This window comes from Macaca thibetana, chromosome 12 (genome assembly GCF_024542745.1).
Source record: "Macaca thibetana thibetana isolate TM-01 chromosome 12, ASM2454274v1, whole genome shotgun sequence".
In the NCBI taxonomy this organism is placed as follows: domain Eukaryota; kingdom Metazoa; phylum Chordata; class Mammalia; order Primates; family Cercopithecidae; genus Macaca; species Macaca thibetana.
The window spans coordinates 108,860,060-108,876,867 of record NC_065589.1 but is presented as its reverse complement, the minus strand read 5'-3'; the positions used below and the strand labels follow the sequence as shown (position 1 = coordinate 108,876,867).

Sequence of the window (16,808 nt, the reverse complement as noted above, 5' to 3'; positions counted from 1 at the left end):
AACTTTAGACCAATGTTACTTAAAAGCACAGATGCAAAACGCCAAACAAAATAGTAGGTTGAGTCCAGCAATAGACTGAAAGAATAATACTCTTTGACCAAAGAGGGTTTATCCCAAGAATTCAGAGATGCCTCATCAGAATATCAATTAATTTGAAATAGTCACATCTTAAAGGAAAGCAAAATCTCAGTATAAACAGAAAAAGTATTCAAAATTCAATACCTATATATATAACCAAACAAGCAAACCTCTTAGCAAACAAATAGAAAAGTCTCTCTAAACCCAGCAACAAACCACTTTTGGTAACGAAGTTATGAAGCCCTTCTGTTACAGTAAGAACCAACAGAAGGGTATAGGATAGCACCCTTACCACCAACACTATATTGAAAATCTTGGCTAATAAGAAACAAAAAAGGAAATAATACAGAATTTGAAAAGAGAAACAAAGTGGCATTATATAACATATCTGAAATAATCCATTGATAAGAATAAAACTAATTTTTAAAAAGTCAGCAAGGTTGCAGATTAATGAGAACAATATTCAAGTATCATTAGCTTTCTTATGCAGTAATAATTGAGAAAATTAATTAAATACAAACAATAGCAATAAAACTCACAAAATATAAAGGAATTACCCTGATAAAAATTTCACCAAAGGACATAAAAGAAAACCTTAACAGAGAAAGATGAAATGGAAGGGAGGATTCAACAGTTAAAACAAGTCAATTCTCTCAGAATTAATAAATTAAATGCAACTTCACAAACACCCCAAAAGGATTTTTCGTTAAACTTGGCAAACTAGTTTTGAAATTCGTATGGAATACTACCAGTGCAATGTTAGTCAAAACCACTTTGAAAATCCAAGAAAAGATGGTGACCAAACATTAAGACTCACTGTAATTACAGGAATTTTAGAGTATGATTCTAGAACAAAATGGACCCATGCATCCACAGAATGGAATGGCAAGTCCAGGGACAGCTGTGCACCTATAAGAACATGGCACTTGATGGAGGTGGCCTTTGAAATCATCTCGGGCAAGTTGTATATTCATCTGAGAAAAAGAAAAACCAAATTGGATCCCTACCTCATACCAAACACAAATTCTAGATGAATTACAGATCTAATTTTAAAGTCTAACCTTTAATATCTTTTAAAAGATAATATAGGTATATATCTTCATGGCATCAGGGCAATAGACCTTCTTAAACCTCTATATCCTCCCTTGCCAAACAAAAATAAACCACCACAAACTCCCATTAAAAAAAATTGATAAATTTGATCACACCAAAATGGAAAGGGTGGGAAGATTTCTAATAGCAACAGATAGACAATATTAAAAGAAAACTAAATATTAGGAGAAATTATTTGCAATGTGCATATGTGATGGTTAATATTGAGTGCCAACTTCATTAGACTGAAGGATGCAAAGTATTCTTCCTGGGTGTGTCTGTGAGGGTGTTTGCAAAGGCGATTAACATTTGATCTTGAACTTCTGATCTCAGATGATCCCCCTGCCTTGGCCTCCCAAAGGAAAAAGAGATTAACATTCGAATTAGTGGACTGGGAGCAGAAGACCTAATCAGCAGGCAGAAGAAAGTGAAAGGAGTGAACTTGCTGAGTCTTCCAGCCTTCATCTTTCTCCCTTGAACTTGCTGGGTGCTTCCTGCCCTCAAACATCAGACTCCAAGTTCTTCAGCTTTTGGACTCCTGGACTTACATCAGTGAACTGCCAGGGGCTCTCGGGCCTTCAGCCACAGACTGAAGGCTGCACCATCGGTTTCCCTACCTTTGAGGTTTTGGGACTCAGACTGGCTTCCTTGCTCCTCAGCTTGCAGCTGGCCTACTGTGGGACTTTACTTGTGATCATGTGAGTCAATACTCCTTAATAAACTCATTTTCATATACACACATTTCCAATTAGTTTCAGTAATCCTATTGAAATGGGCTATCTGATCATCCCAGGCCCTTGTGGGGGTTGAGAGATTCTGAGACCAAGATGAACTAAACACAGGGAGAGTCAGAACATGGAAGCCAGGCTGACTGTGGGTGCTTGTGAATGTTTGGTATGAGGTAGGGATTCAATTTGGTTTTTCTTTTTCTCAGATGAATATACAACTTGCCCAAGGTCCCTCTAGAGAACCCTGACTAATACAACACAGAACAAGACTGGTACCTGGAACATATATAAATAACTCCTAAAAACCTGTGAGAAAAAGATAACAATAGATAAATGGGCAAAAAATATAAAGCAGCAATTTATAAAAGAGGAAACATAAAAAGTCAGCAGATGCATAAAAACATAATCAACTTCACCAATAACCAAGGGAGAGCATATTAAAGTGAGATACCATTTTCCACCCATTAGTCTGGAAAATTGTGATAAGTTTGAAAATATAAAGTGTGGTAACATTCTGAGAACATGAACTAGGGCAGCCACACTAAAGGGCACATGGCAAGATCTATAAAATGAAACATGGGCATACTGTACGATCCAAAATCCATGTTTACCCTAGAGAAACACCATCCACATATGGTACACACTACCATGAGAGTATGACAATGTTCATTCTAACAATGCTGGATAAGAAACTGGAAACTACCCAAATGTCCATCAACTGGGGAATGCCTAAAGCACATACATTTATATGATGACCAATTCACATTATAAATATTATAGATCTTAAGACTATGTTGAGTAAAAAAGTTGCAGTGTGGGCCGGACGCGATGGTTCATGCCTGTAATCCCAGCACTTTGGGAGGCTGAGGTGGGTGGATCATCAGGTCAAGAGATCAAGACCATCCTGGCCAACACGGTGAAACCCCGTGTCTACTAAAAATACCAAAATTAACCGGGCGTGGTGGCAGGCATTGTAGTCCCAGCTACTCAGGAGGCTGAGGCAGGAGAATCATTTGAACCCGGGAGGCAGAGGTTGCAGTGAGCCGAGATTGCACCACCGCACTCCAGCCTGGTGATAGAGCAAGATTCCATCTCACAAAAAAAAAAAAAAAAAAAAAAAAAAAAGTTGCAGTGTGTTATGTGCAACATCCCTCCATGGAATAACCCACAATGTTATAGTTCCTATATGATTATGTATCATACAATAATTGAGGGTAATGGTGAAAGGGGTCATATTTATGCACATGGGCTGCCTCATCCGCACATCATCTGTTCACATTCATCATCTCCACAGCACAGAGGGCATATGAAGTTCAGACTATGAATGAGGGTGAATAGTTTGGGACAAGCCCCTTTTGCCGTCTCTTTCTCTTCCACAGGGGTGTAAAAATGTCCACAGCAAGGTCCCAGGCAGCCTCTGTTGGGGATTCCCTGAAAGATAAACTCCTCCTGGTTATACCCTTTCCTAAGTGCGGTACTAGCTTACTGCCTGCTACAGCCAATGGCCACGTGCACGTGTGAATTCACTCAGCAAACCTTTATTGAGTTCCCACCCCATGCCAGGTCCCATATCAGGTGCTTTGTTGAACAGCGAGTCTAGTCCTCCAAGAGTTTACAGTCTCTTTTGAGAGACAAGAAGACAAACAATTACAATGCAGTGTGCTGAGCTACTCCAGCATGAGGTGTCATCAGAGCGCCACCAGCTGGGTGATGTTTGGGGCATTCAAAATGGGGCGGGGGGCAGGGTTAGCTAAACTCGATGGCTAGCAGGCCAAAGCCAGTGACAACACGATCTCTCACCAGCGGTGGTGGGGAAGTGTCGAGGACCACAGCACTTCACAGCTGTTTCTTCTTACAACCCTCTCTGAATACAGCCTCCCTCTTCAGAACAGCCAGCGCTACAGATGAGCAAGAAGCGGTTCCAGGGGTCCCTCCTGAACACAACTGACCACAAGCAGCCACAGTCAGCCTGGCTTCCATGTTCTGACTCTCCCTGTGTTTAGTTCATCTTGGTCTCAGCATCTCTCAGCTCCCACAAGGGCCTGGGATGATCAGATAGCCCATTTCAATAGGATTACTGAAAAGTGAAGAATTTTTACTCAGTTTTCCAAAATTACTTCCCAAAAAAGCATCGAGTGTTTCCCTAACAACTTTGGTAACAAATACTCATATGCTGGTCACAGGGCAGAAAATTCCCAAGGGACTGCATGGCTCCTATGATAGATGGAGGCTGGAACACATGTCATGTAGAGGGGGCCCTCATGACTGCCAGAGCTCATAGCTGCCACTTTGCTGTGCTAGGATGTATTGTGTACACCACATAATCAGGAATATTTCAGAGCTTGGGAAATAAAACAAAGCATTCAGTATGATTCTCTCCATTAGCTAGACAATCAACAAAACCACCAGAAATGTTATGAGGATCATGTTGTTCATATTATACTTAGGAAACTCGATGAAAAAAAAATATTTTCCTTAAACTGTTAAACACCTTTTAAAACATCTCCTTTCTTTAAAAGATAGGAAGGTGTTCTCAAAACCTTACAGGGAGAAAGAAGAGCTAAGTTAGTTTGTTTTCACATTCCAGACAGAAAAATGAATAGCGAAAGATTCAGTCAGTGACCCAAGGTCAAGTAGAGAGGCATTTCAAGAGCAAAGCACTCAGCCTTGATACTCCCATACCCATCTCTGACGAACACCAGAGTCCTGAAATACACAGATGCCTCTAGAGCAGGCTGACGGCTAGAGAGATAAGCGTGTCTCCCTCGCCCCACTCTCTTCTCCATTTTTCTTTCCCTAACCCAGCACCCCACTAGGATAAGTCTCCAAGGCCCACTGGGGTGGGGAGTTCACCCCATTCAGTAGAGTATGGAAAAGTCCTAGACTTGGAGTTTTCTCAGAATTTTCTGAGAGACTGAGTCTCGGGAACGTATTTCCTCCATCAGGAAACTCAGCCAGTTGTTTAGCTTTTCATGGAGGCTTTCAGATCCCAAATTCTGTGGTACTTCAGGAGATACTCTGTGGACCAGAAAGCGCCCTCCACCCTGTAAAAGACCTAGTTCCACTCCCCCTGTGTCTCTGACACTGATATAATGTAGTCTGGAAGGAGTGGTTTTATTTATCGGAGGATCTGTTTCCTTGTTATTAAATGGTAATGTGTCTAACGCCTCTGCCTACTTCAGAAACACCTTGAAGGTCTATGAGACATCAAACTAAAAAGCTCTTTTTCGCTTTTTACACAAAGAGGCTTAATAGACAAAACAGAGTAACATGGCAGACAGCTCACAGACGTATCACATCCTGCTTAAAATCCAAGGTTTCCAGAGTGAGGAAAAGAGGACCAATCAGAGACTCTTGTACAGTCATTTCCTAGGTAACACTTGAACTGACAGACAAATCCTACTGTAAGCAGAAGATGGAAAGGATAAGCCGCCCGTGCTTCCAGAGGTTTACATGGTTAGCACCCTCCAGCCCATGGCACCTGCTGGCACTTTATGGGTGTTTCTGGCAACTGCATGAGATCAGCTGTGGTTCAGCAAAGGCTCCTCTTGCTATCTGCCTCTGGTGACAGCTGTTATATTTAGCCTACTATTTACACTTTCCCCTCTTATCATACACTTTGTCTTCTTCTTGTCTACAGCATCAATTTCAGCAGTGAGGTCAACATCTCAAGTACTGAGTGTATGTGTCACAATCAGGAAAATAAAACCTCACTTCACAGCACCTTACGATATTTAGCCTACATGGATCTGAGCAGAATTCCCATTTGGCTTAGTAACGGGAGATGGTTTGTGGCCAACCACACTCCCTGGGTGCACCCGAACTGCACATACTCAAAGTGTACACCTTGATTAGCATTAAAATATCTTAATTATGATTAATATAATTAACAGACTAACATATCTGTAACTGTCACCAAAAGCCAGAGACTATTTCCATCACCCCCAAAAGTTTTCCCATGATTCTTTAATAATTCCTTCCTCCCTCCACCTCTAGCCTCAGGCAACCACTGTCTGCTTTCTGTCACTATAGTTTGTATATAAAACTTTAAGTAAATAGAGTCATATAGTATTAAATATATACTCCTTTTTGCCTTGCTTCTGGTACCCACTTCACTATTTTGAGACCCACCCACATCACTGCATGGGTCAATAGTGTCCTTCTACCACCGAGCAGTCTTCCACTGTGTGAATGCATCACGATTTCTTTGTCCATTCACCTGTTGACACACATATGGGTTGTTTCCAGTTTTTGACATTAGAAATTAAACTGCAATAAACATTTTTGTAGGAGTCTTTGTGCAGATATATATTTTCATTTCCCTTGGGTAAATACCTAACGATGGATGGCTAGGTCCTACACTAAACGGATATTTGACTTTTTAAGGAAACTGGATTGTTTTCTAAAGCAGCTGTAACATTTCACTCTCTCACCATCACAGCATAAGAGTTCCAGATGCTCCACACAAATTTTTCGTTTTGGGGGTTTATATTTTATTTTTAAATTTTGGATATTCTAATGGATGTGTAGTGGTTTAATTTCTAATCCCCCAATGACTACGGTAATGTTGAGTATCTTTTCATGTGCTTCTTGGCCATTTATCTTCTCTTGTAAATTATCTGTATAAATCATATAAGCCCATTTTCTTATTGGGTTGTTTGCCTTAAGCTATTCTTTACATATTCTGGATACCAAACCTTTGTCTGATATATATATATATATATGCTGTCTGTGCTATCTTGTCATTTTCTTAATGGTGTCTTGGAAGAGCAAATTTTTTTATTTTGATGAAGTCCAATTTTTTTTTTTGACTTATGGTTCAAGCTTTTGGTGCCAAACCTTTTTTTTTTTTTTTTTTTTTTGCGGGGGGGGGAGACGGAATCTCGCTCTGTCACCCAGTCTAGAGTGCAGTGGGATGATCTGAGCTCACTGCAACCTCCGTCTCCGGGGTTCAAGCAATTCTCCTACCTCAGCCTCCCAAGTAGCTGGGATTACAGGCACCTGCCCCACCACGCCAGCTAATTTTTTCATTTTTAGTAGAGACAGGGTTTCACCATGTTGGCCAGGCTGGTCTTGAACTCCTGACCTCAGGTGATTCGCTCGCCTTGGACTCCCGAAGTGCTGGGATTACAGGCGTGAACCACCACGCCTGGTCTTTTGGTGCCATGTCTAAGAAAACTTTGCCTATCCCAAGGTTGCAACAATTCTCTCTTTAGTTTTCTTCTAGAAGTTGTATAGTTTCAGGTTTTACATTGAGGCTTATGCTCCATTTTGAGTTAGCTCTTGAATAAGGGTTGATGCCCATTTTTGTCCATATGGCAACCTGGGTGACCCAGCACCATTTGTTGAGGAGACTTTCCTTTCTCCCATTGAATTACCTTGGCACTTCTGTCAAAAACCACTTGACTAGATACATGTAGGTCTATTTCTGGATTAGATATTCTCCTTGTGTGAGTACGTCCTTAGGAGTACAAAGAGAGTATCAAGTCCAGAAATAGACCTACGCATATCCCCCACCAGAACTGGGCACTGATGAAAGTGGATTATTAACAGAAGGGAGGGAGAGTGCCGCTCCCCTTCCCCCCACACACATTCTCTCTCCTTTCCGTCTGTTAATAATCCACTTTCATCAGCGCCCAGTTCTATTCTGTTTAGAAGTTGGTAGGTTTTTGCTCTAGGATAAATGAAGAGGTCAATCTTGCTGAGGAAATGGAACTGTCTTGTCTTGAGTAACAAGAGTTAAGATGGTACTGACGGTCTGGCACAATGATTTCTGCTTCTCTGTGCTGTGCTGAGGAGATGGTGATGGGCAGATGTTGAGGGCTGTGACTACATATGATTGTTTTTAAAAACTATTGATTAATAAAACTCCCAAATGAAACTCAGAGTTACACATGACAGCGTGTCATACTAGAGGGTGAATCTTTCCATTGCTGATGGCGGATCTCAGAATCATGGGTGATGCTCAAGAAGGAGCCTGCAGCATTACCCATCCGGAGCTGAGAAGAGCGCCCCTGAAGGCTTTTCCTGGACTGTTCAATACAGCCTAATCTTTTAGAACTAGAGGCGCCAAAAGGCCCACCAACTTGCTTGAAGCCTCTCCTCTACCCCAACGGCCATGATGTAAGCCAACATTCCTTTCATAGTCATATGCTAAGCACATTCGCTACATCTTTTTATTTTCTTAACCATCCTATACAGAAGTTACCATTATTATTTCCATGTTATAAAAAAGCTGAGGCAGAGAAAGATTAAATGGCCAGTTAGGACATGGCAGGGTTGGGCTTTCTCCTGGGCATACTTAACCTCTATGCACCGGGGCCCCCAAGCACCCACTGGTGCCAAGAGAACCCTCAGGAACTCACTCCCACGGGTGAGGCACTTGCTTCAGAAGACCCCCGGCAGACACACTGACTGCGTGGGCAGCAATCCTGGGACACCGTTCACCTGGACGCTGCCTTTACTGCTGCTGCCCAGGTTCTCCGTCTGTCTGTTAAACGTTTCCTGCCTCCAAAGGGATGCCATGAAGAATCTACTGCCAAGGTAGGCTGAGGGAAGGTGGGGATTGAACTTGGATGTGTCAAAAGGGAGGCAAAGGAAAGGATGAGTGTCTTCAGAGAACACTTTCACGAGTGGCAAAGTCAGGGGAGGGGCTGGAAGTCAATACCTGGGAAGGTGGCTTGGCCACAAGTGGCTAGGAGACACCCGAAAAAGAAGGCATGCGTGCAGAAGCCACATTTCCAAGGAGGAAAGGAGGAGGGAGCTCAGAGAGTTCAGGTTGGGAGGGGAGAGGTCCTGAGTGGGAGGGAAGGATGAGTGAGAGGACAAATGGCACGTTGTACTGAAGCCAAGGGTGTGGGGAGAAGGCAGGCGAGGCTGTCTCCATCCTCCTCAAGGCAAAACTCACCGAGAGCAAGATAACAAATGGCTGAAGAACATATCAATCACTCCTGACACCCCAAGCTACAGGCTGAATGCTGAGCATGGTGCATACACAGAAGCCTACGATGAAAGAATCACAGTCCCCACTGCAGGTGGGAAATCCCTGAGAAAAGTTCTTGGCTGGGGGCTTCCAAATCGTTACACAAAATTCCGAGAGGCCACTGCTTTGGCCTGAGCTCCTGCACTAGGCCCCAACAGACCAGACCAAACCAGAATGGAGTCGCTCATGCTAAATGCCACATAATCAAACTGAAACTTCAGGAAGCAGACAGATCCCAAAACAGACTATTTTTTCCTGAAAACAGAAGATTCCAGTCTAACTAAGTCAGTGTCACAAGAAAGTCCCCTCTGCTTTAATTCATACAAAAAAAGTAATTTAATGTAACCCAATGTTAACCAGTCTGCTTTTCTTCTATTTTTGTTTCCTTGTTCCCACTGCATGAGGCCCACTATTCTGCCATTGCCCTGGGAAGCTCCCATCCTATGTTACAGAATGGAGGATTCCCCGATTCACCAACTATGAATAGAAGTCGGTTAGATCTGTAACAAAATGTGTTGTAATTTCACAAAATCCAAGCCTTAAATATCTTTTTTTTTTTTTTTTTTTTTTTTTTTTTTTGAGACGGAGTCTTGCTCTGTCACCCAGGCTGGAGTGCAATGGCACAATCTTGGCTCACTGCAACCTCCACCTCCAGGGTTCAACCGATTCTCCTGCCTCAGCCTCCCAAGTAGCTGGGATTAGAGGTGCCCGCCACCACGCCAGCTAATTTTTGTATTTTTAGTAGTGACGTGGTTTCACCATATTGGCCAGGCTGGTCTCAAACTCCTGACCTCAAGTGATCTGCCTGCCTCGGACTCCCAAAGTGCTGGGATTACGGATGTGAGCCACCACACCCGGCCCCAAACTTAACATATCTTTGACAAGAGTTCTATTTCCAGTTTTGCTCAGGAGCGTGGAATCCCATCTGAGGCTCCTGCGGGAACAACACTGACCTCCACAGGTCCCACAGAGCCAGCCTGGCCTCAAGAGCAGGACGCGCCAGGAAACACGTGTTGAATGGATGCACCAGTGAACAGGAGAGGCCACCTTGCCCAAGCCACAATCCACGGGGACTGGAGACCAAATGACGCTAACTACTGCAGGGAAATGAACAACTGAAAGGGGCCCCCTTTTATCGCTGGAGGGAAGCTGCTTGGTTCTAGTGAATGGGAAGGAATTTTAGGCAAAAACTCAGGGAGGAGACAGACAAGGAGAGCTTGGCAGGGGAACCTTCCTAATTAATTAAGACAGAGAAAACAAAATTTTGCTAAGCATCATTTCTGACTTACAACACAAAGTCATTTTTCCTTTCTTCCTTTTCCCTCCTCCTTTGCTCTCCCTATTCCTTCCTCTTTCTACCCAGAGACTCTCATGTAAACAGGACACAAGAGTATGACAGAGACCACAGGTGCACACAGAACCTGTGACCTCCTCTGCAGCTCTGCCTGGAAGCGCCTGCTCTTCCTGCACCTCCTCCCACAAGGCGCCTGCCTTGCCCACAACCACCCTTCCTTCATATGTCGCACGGAGTGTCTGCTTACTGGGGAAGGTCCCCACATACCTCCCCCTCCCTACTCCAGGCTTGACAAAAAAGCTCCTCTGTGTTCTCATGTGATCGTGTCTATTATAGCTGTTATCACTACATATTTAATGCAGCAGCTAATGAGTCTCTCCCTAATGAGTCTCTCCCTAACTGAGCTCCTTGGGAGCAAAAGCCAAGTCCTCTAAGAAGGGCTTTGCAGTGCAATGCAAAAATTCTAGTCATTATTGCTATTTGACTCTGAATCCCAAGTGCCTAGACAGAGGGTTGGTCTGGAGATGAGCAATCAAATGGTAGCAATTATTAGTATCCACATATGGTCATGTATTATTTATTGCCAACATGTGACTGTTTATTACTCTAATTATAATGAAAATCAGCATTATTGCCACATGACCACTTAAGGAGCCTGGGCCCAGACACTGGCCAAGAGCCCAAGGTAAAGAGGTCACGGTCCACTCAAGGCAAAGGGCACTAATGAGCTGGTCATTGATTAGGACACAGAGAAAGTTCAAGGGCAAGGATGGGACTCCTAGAACCTTAGCTTCAGAAACAGTATCATCTTCCTCCTTTGTAAGGTATGTGACCCTTACAAAGCATTTCTACATTCATTATCACATCATTTGTTTCTCACATTCTGTTGTGGAGTAGTGGGTACTGTGTCCATTGTCGTCATGAGGAAACTTGCTCAGAGAGGAAGAGTGATTTGCTAAAAGTCACTTGGCCAGTGAGGGGTGGGTTAGGCCTAGAGCTCAGGTCTTCCAATGGCGTGTTCAGCATTCCCCAGGACACTGGCCCAAAGAGGGCTGCAGCTGCCTGAAGCCCGAGAGAGAGCAATACAAGCTCCATCCAGGGACCCCACAAGGCCAAGCATCAGAGAAGCCACAACTGGACAGGTTGAGATGATGCTCAGGAGCCAAGTCTGAAATGACCTCCAGACACTATCTGGGGCAACCTTGATTAGCAATTCAGAAATTTCAAAAGGCAGAAGAGCAGCAGCCGCCACAGAGGGGCTGTCCTCTACCGCCGATTCTCCTAACTGACTGTTCATTCGATTCTTATCATAAGCCTTGGATGGAGGTGCCATCCACATTTTACCTAAGAGGAGACCCAGGGTCAGGGTGACTGCATCACTTGCATGGGGTCACACAGGTAAGAAGAGGCAGAGAGTGCCACACCTTGGGCAGGTGCGCCCACGCCCAAGCCCTCCCGCCAGGCTCAGCAGCTTCACTCCAGCACCACCCTCCATGTGCCTCACACATCCCACCCTCCCCTCATCCCACACTGTGCTGCTGCAGCCTCCACCGATGCTTGGTGCACTTGCATGTGGGCTTGCTTTCTGGTTTTTGTTTTTTGTTGTTGTTTTTTTTGAGACGGAGTCTTGCTCTGTCGCCCAGGCTGGAGTGCAATCTGGTTCAAGTGATTCTTCCGCCTCAGCCTCCTGAGTAGCTGGGATTACAGGCATTCACCACCAAGCCTGGCTAATTTTGTTTTTGTATTTTTAGCAGAAACAGGGTTTCACCATGTTAGCCAGGCTGGTCTTGAACTCCTGGCCTCAGGTGATCCGTCCGCCTCGGCCTCCCAAAGTGCTGGGATTACAGGCGTGAGCCACCGCGCCCGGCTGGCATGTGGGCTTTCAAGAGACAAGGCAGTGGGGGCTCCCCCAGTCAGCAGCACAGAGCGAAGGGGCCCTGTGGAAAGGGGGATAGGTGGCAGAGTAGCCAGAAAGGCTGGGAACAGGAGGGCCAGCTGGGGGCCTGCACATCCTCCCACTTTGGGACAGCCCTCGGCAGCGCTGCCCTCAGGAGTGTGGGGAGCAGACAGACAGGAGGCCGGAGCCAAAAAGCCAGTAGGCAGCAGGGTCCTCAAGGCCCCATAGGCCAGGGCCAAGACAGCCCTGGACGAGGAGACCAGGTTCTAATCCAGTCTCTGCTGCCACCCAGCTGACGCCCTCAGGAACATCTCTTCAGCTTTCAGACCTGGGTCCTCGAGGAAAGGAGAAGCTCACCACCTGCCCCTTCTTACCACAGCCCGGCGTGACTGGGGGGGTAGAAACAGGAAGAGCGAGATACTTCTTTTAAAACAACCCATATTGATATACGCATCACTGTGGAATGGTTAAGACATCATAAAGATATACTATTTTTACTTGTTAATTAAAAAAATATAACAATAACTAAATTAAAAAGATGCAGTCAGGGAGGCAGAGGGTCAGCAGTGTCATGGATTTCTGGAACCTGCTTATTTTGATTAAAACTATCCTTTCATGCTAAAATAAACAAAAACAAAGCAGCCTATTGGTAAAAAGAAAGCACTATTACTACCATCGTGGCACAGGCCACACATGTCCCGGCTTCCAGAACTGCAGTTTCAGAGACGGCTCTGTGGAATCTGTTTCATGAACCACCTGCAGGTTGGGAGGCAGCAGCAGCCTGCGGCCATTTGCCCACACAGCCCTGGAGCAGAGTCCCCAGGTCCTGTTCCAGGTCCCCAGAGAGCCGGCCGGCCTGGTTGCTCCAGCAAAACCCTGAGGGGCAGGCAACAAAACACTGAGGCTCAGAGTCAACCAACTTCACAGTTGGGAAATTCCAATTGCACAGCTCTCTTACTCAAAACTTACCCGTCCCTGCAATTATTCCCACTCTGAGAACTGTGCAGCGAAGTTAAAAAGACGGCTGCCAAGGGAACAGGGCTGGGGAAGGGAAGACACTGTTTCTGACAGAATCTACAGCCACAACTGGACAGAAATCCCACGTAAAACGCAGTTCTGCAACTGAGACTAAGCGGGAGGTGTCACTCGGAGCTAAGTCTGTGACGCGGAGACCCTAAGCACCCGTCTCCCTGGTTTCGCCCAGATCCAACCCTCACAGCCTGGTTTGCGCAGAGGCAGCAAACTCCTCGTGTGCAACCAGGAGGCGCACTGTATTTCACCTGCGTGAAATTATCCACCCACTCTCAACCAGAGTTCTCAAAAATGTTTAATTAGTTGCCAATTTACCTCACTCCACTTCCTCTTTAACACTCAGAAGAGCTGCTGATGAGTCTTCCGTACGGCCCACATGCCAGCATGACATCTCCAGAGGAGGCCAGGCCCTTCATCAGGCATGCGCACCTCAGTTGCCACAGGCCCGGCCAGTTTCTCCTATTTTTGCTTCAGAGCTGGCTTACAGGCATTTGAGTTTGTGACCCCTATTTGAGATGAAGCATTGTGCATAAATGCACATTTTGGATTACTGCAGGCCAGGGCCCGGGGGCCTGGCTGTCACCTGTTGGCTTCTATAAACCTCTAGCGTACAGCAAGGGAACAAGAAGACCCAGGATGGAGACACGGTCAGCCGCCACCTGGCGGCATTTACCTGGCCCGTGGGCCACTAAGCCCTCAGCCGAGGAGGAGGCCTTCCCCTCTGGAGACGGGAGCTCACAGAGCTTGAAAGCTCCCTAGTTAACAACTCTGAAGGCTTAAACAAAACCACCAGCAAAACCATCGTGTATCGCTTCTCCAGAGTTATGAAAAGATGACCATAAACGGGTGTGATTTTTAAATCCCACACCAACAATAGATGAATGGATAAAGAAAATATGGCATATATACACAATGGAATACAATTCCGCCATAAAAAAGAGTGAAATCCTGTCATTCACTACAACACAGATGGAACTGGAGGTCATTCTGTTAAGTGAGACAAGCCAGACACACGAAGACAAGCATCGCCTGTTCTCATTCATGTGCCAGCTAGAAAAAGGTGACTGTGTAAAGGTAAAAAGCAAAACAGAGGATACCAGAGAGGAAAGGGACGGACTTGTTAAAGGAAACAAAATTACAGCTAGATAGGAGGAATAAGTTCTAGTGTTCTAAACCATTACAGGATGCCTAAACGATAATATATTATATAGGTTAGAATTATATAACATATTATATAACTAGAAGGGGGATATTGAATGTTCTCAACACAGAAATAATGTTTGAGATAATGGATATGCTAATTCACTAATTACCCTAATCTGATCACTATACATGGTATGTATCAAAACATCACTATGTACCCCAAAAATATATATCATTGTTGTCAATTTAAAAAAACAAGTAAAATAAATGTCTACAATCCCATACAATGCATCAAAGGTGCAGAGGGTATGGGTTCTGCAAGGACAGGCACAACCCCGGAATCTTCAGCCTCTCTGAACCCCAGGTGAGGCTGGGTGTTGGACATGTATACCTTGAGGGGGAATGTAAGTCGGTGAGCTGCTTCTCTTAAGAGTCTTTGCACTGTGGGATAATAAGAGATTGCTCCCAGTTAAAAGTGGTTCAGCTGTCAGGAGAATAACAAGGAGAGCCACTACCAGGGCCGTGAGCACAGCCAGCCATTCCCTATCACGTGAGCCCTGCTGGAAATTAATTTTTAATGCCTAAATAAATGAATGTGTCAACTGGCATAGTGGAGAAAATTCCCACCAATAAACATTTCTCAGAGTTGAGGCCTATTTGCAATGCCTATAAAACGTAGATGTTTCCTGACTGACATCTAACACGTGTAATCACACTTGGCACCGTCATATTTTACCTAAGGTTCAGATTCTGACTGAGTGAAATGCAGGCTAGCAAGTCTGATGGAGGAGGAGGATGTGAGAGTCCCACATGCCAGGCAACCAGGGAGATTGGTAAGTAGGAGATGAAGAGCACAGGACTGTAATGAATGGTAATATTTGCTCGAGCTATCTCTGCTTCTGAAAAAAACTAAATACTACAAATAGGAACATTCCTTTCCCCCGTATCCATTTTTCCTCCCTGTCACTGAGATGTTAGAGAGTAAGCACTGGCCAACTATGGTGATAAATAACAGTTAAAATCCTGGTGGATCATTAAAGGGATGACTCTAATCATTTACAAGGGAGTGAGAAAAACCACTTTCATATGCCTCTACTAAACACAGGAGGATGTCTCACCTCATGTTCATCTTCCCTATAAAAACACACATACACACACATACATGCAATACATCACCCCAACCAGGATTAACATCTTTCTTCAAAAGTAAAATTAAAGGTCTAATCATTTTGGTCTTTTATCAGATGGTGCATGTAGCCAAGCTCACATCAAATCACATCCTAAGAGGACAGACCAGATTTTGCATTCAAATTTCCATTGCAACTTGTACACAGAGAATTATTGTAATGGCAGCATCTTCATCTCCTGGTAACCAAATCAGTTGCCTGCCATGAAGACTGCACGATAAGAGGCTGTAAAAATATTTTTCTCAGCACTCCCTATAAGGGGAGGGAGGCAAAAAGAATCAGAGTGCCAGTAATGACTCTCACCCAGAGGACAAAGTAGTCAAAGACACATTTTAATATGAATTTGTGTCCTCCAGTTTCAATATCCCAGTGTCAAGTGTGTCAGAGAACGTAACGTGAATATATTTATGTAATGAATTGAGGTGCAAAGGAAAATAATTCTTAATACTACGATCATTGAATGAACACTGAACAACAGATGCAAACACCACAGACTGGATCACTCTGCTCCACAAAAATAACCCAGTTTCTCTTTACAAAAACAAAATGAATCTTGCTTTAAAAATAGTGAAATAGCTAAGGAGAGGCACACAGAACCCAGTCCTAGCTCACCTATCTGGAGTCTCTTCACCTTGCCCAGTGTTTCTCTCCACCAGGTCATTCGCATCCCTGCAACAAGTTCTTCTGACCCCCCAAAATGTTGTCTGTTCCCTCTCAACGTGCCCGACTCCCCCCAGGAACCCTGCGGTGAAAGGAAGCCCAGGGGGCCAGCACTGGCAGGAAGGACTGTTAAGGAAGAAGAAGGACCTTACCACTTCTGGGAGCAGCCTTGTTGAGAGGTCATGGATGGCTTTGACCACTATACATATGGATGACAGAAGGAATATCACCCCCAAGATGACACAGGCTCTGCAAAAAACAAAACATTGAGAATCGTAACTGGGAGGACTCACACTGCTGAAGAGTCCACACAATTGACAGAGACAAAGACACAGTCTGGGAAGGAACTCAATTGTAACTTGCCACACCCCCAGGGTGACCACCCACAGCCCAAGGATGGACACTAAGTCACCTCTAGGAGAATACAGTTCAAGAGTTTGATCACCAGAGTCAGCCTCAGGGAAAAGAGGTCACCATCCCACAGAAGCTCACAGCATTCCATGAATGCTGGCATGGAAGGGTCTTCAAGGCCGTGAAATCTTTCTCCCTTGCCTGGCAAATGTGATGTGTCATTCCTGCTCAGACGGGAAGGTACATGGTTTAACAGCAGAATGGAGGCTCTGGCATGAGACATGCCAAGCTCTACCATTTACTTAACTTGTGTGATCTTGATTATTGTCTCTCTTAGCTCGATTTCCTCATCGTTCAAATGGGA

At 44.7% G+C, this 16,808-nt stretch overlaps 2 protein-coding genes across 2 annotated transcripts in view; one reads left to right on the top strand and one right to left on the bottom strand.

Moving 5' to 3' along the window:
- RAB3GAP1 (RAB3 GTPase activating protein catalytic subunit 1) overlaps positions 1-16,808 on the top strand; it is a 1,043,110-nt gene that overhangs the window by 355,625 nt on the left and 670,677 nt on the right. The gene's annotated exons all lie outside the window — the stretch shown is intronic.
- The window catches only part of TMEM163 (transmembrane protein 163), a 259,583-nt gene that overhangs the window by 30,754 nt on the left and 212,021 nt on the right, over positions 1-16,808 (bottom strand). Inside the window, exon 5 of the mRNA XM_050751007.1 lies at positions 16,246-16,342. Coding sequence (XP_050606964.1) covers positions 16,246-16,342 — 97 coding nt within the window. The remainder of the gene's footprint in view (positions 1-16,245; positions 16,343-16,808) is intronic.